The sequence below is a fragment of the Penaeus monodon genome, chromosome 21 (genome assembly GCF_015228065.2).
Source record: "Penaeus monodon isolate SGIC_2016 chromosome 21, NSTDA_Pmon_1, whole genome shotgun sequence".
Lineage (NCBI taxonomy): Eukaryota > Metazoa > Arthropoda > Malacostraca > Decapoda > Penaeidae > Penaeus > Penaeus monodon.
The window spans coordinates 33586336-33586752 of record NC_051406.1 but is presented as its reverse complement, the minus strand read 5'-3'; the positions used below and the strand labels follow the sequence as shown (position 1 = coordinate 33586752).

At 34.8% G+C, this 417-nt stretch overlaps 1 protein-coding gene across 1 annotated transcript in view; it reads left to right on the top strand.

Moving 5' to 3' along the window:
• LOC119586436 overlaps positions 1 to 417 on the top strand; it is a gene marked incomplete in the record, with an annotated part of 196777 nt that overhangs the window by 152770 nt on the left and 43590 nt on the right. Inside the window, 1 exon segment of the mRNA XM_037935164.1 lies at positions 115 to 198. Coding sequence (XP_037791092.1) covers positions 115 to 198 — 84 coding nt within the window.

Here is a 417-nt window from a genome sequence, read left to right as displayed (position 1 = left end):
GTGTAGAAAAGTAACGATTATAAAAAGCTGTACCTTTGTATACATAAACAGTAATAACATTCATTTCCTCCCCCTTTTTCTGCATCCTTCAAAACGACCTTATTTTTATTGCAGCGAGACGGGGAAAGTTCTCACCACAATGAAGGCAGGCGATTTCTTCGGAGAAATTGGAATCCTTAACTTAGACGGTCTGAACAAGTAAGTTTTACTTCCTACAGCTTATGATTGTTTGTTAAGAGAAAAAGAACGCATGAACTATGTAGGAAATATATTATTTTTCTGTTTTCTTTTCGACTTTTTTGTCTTTTTGTTGTGTTCCTTGAAACCGCTTGACTTTTTAAACCTTTTCATTTTGTTCGTTGTGAGATACTACATACAACGTAACAAACCTCTCCCTGCCTTTTATAAAGAAAGGAA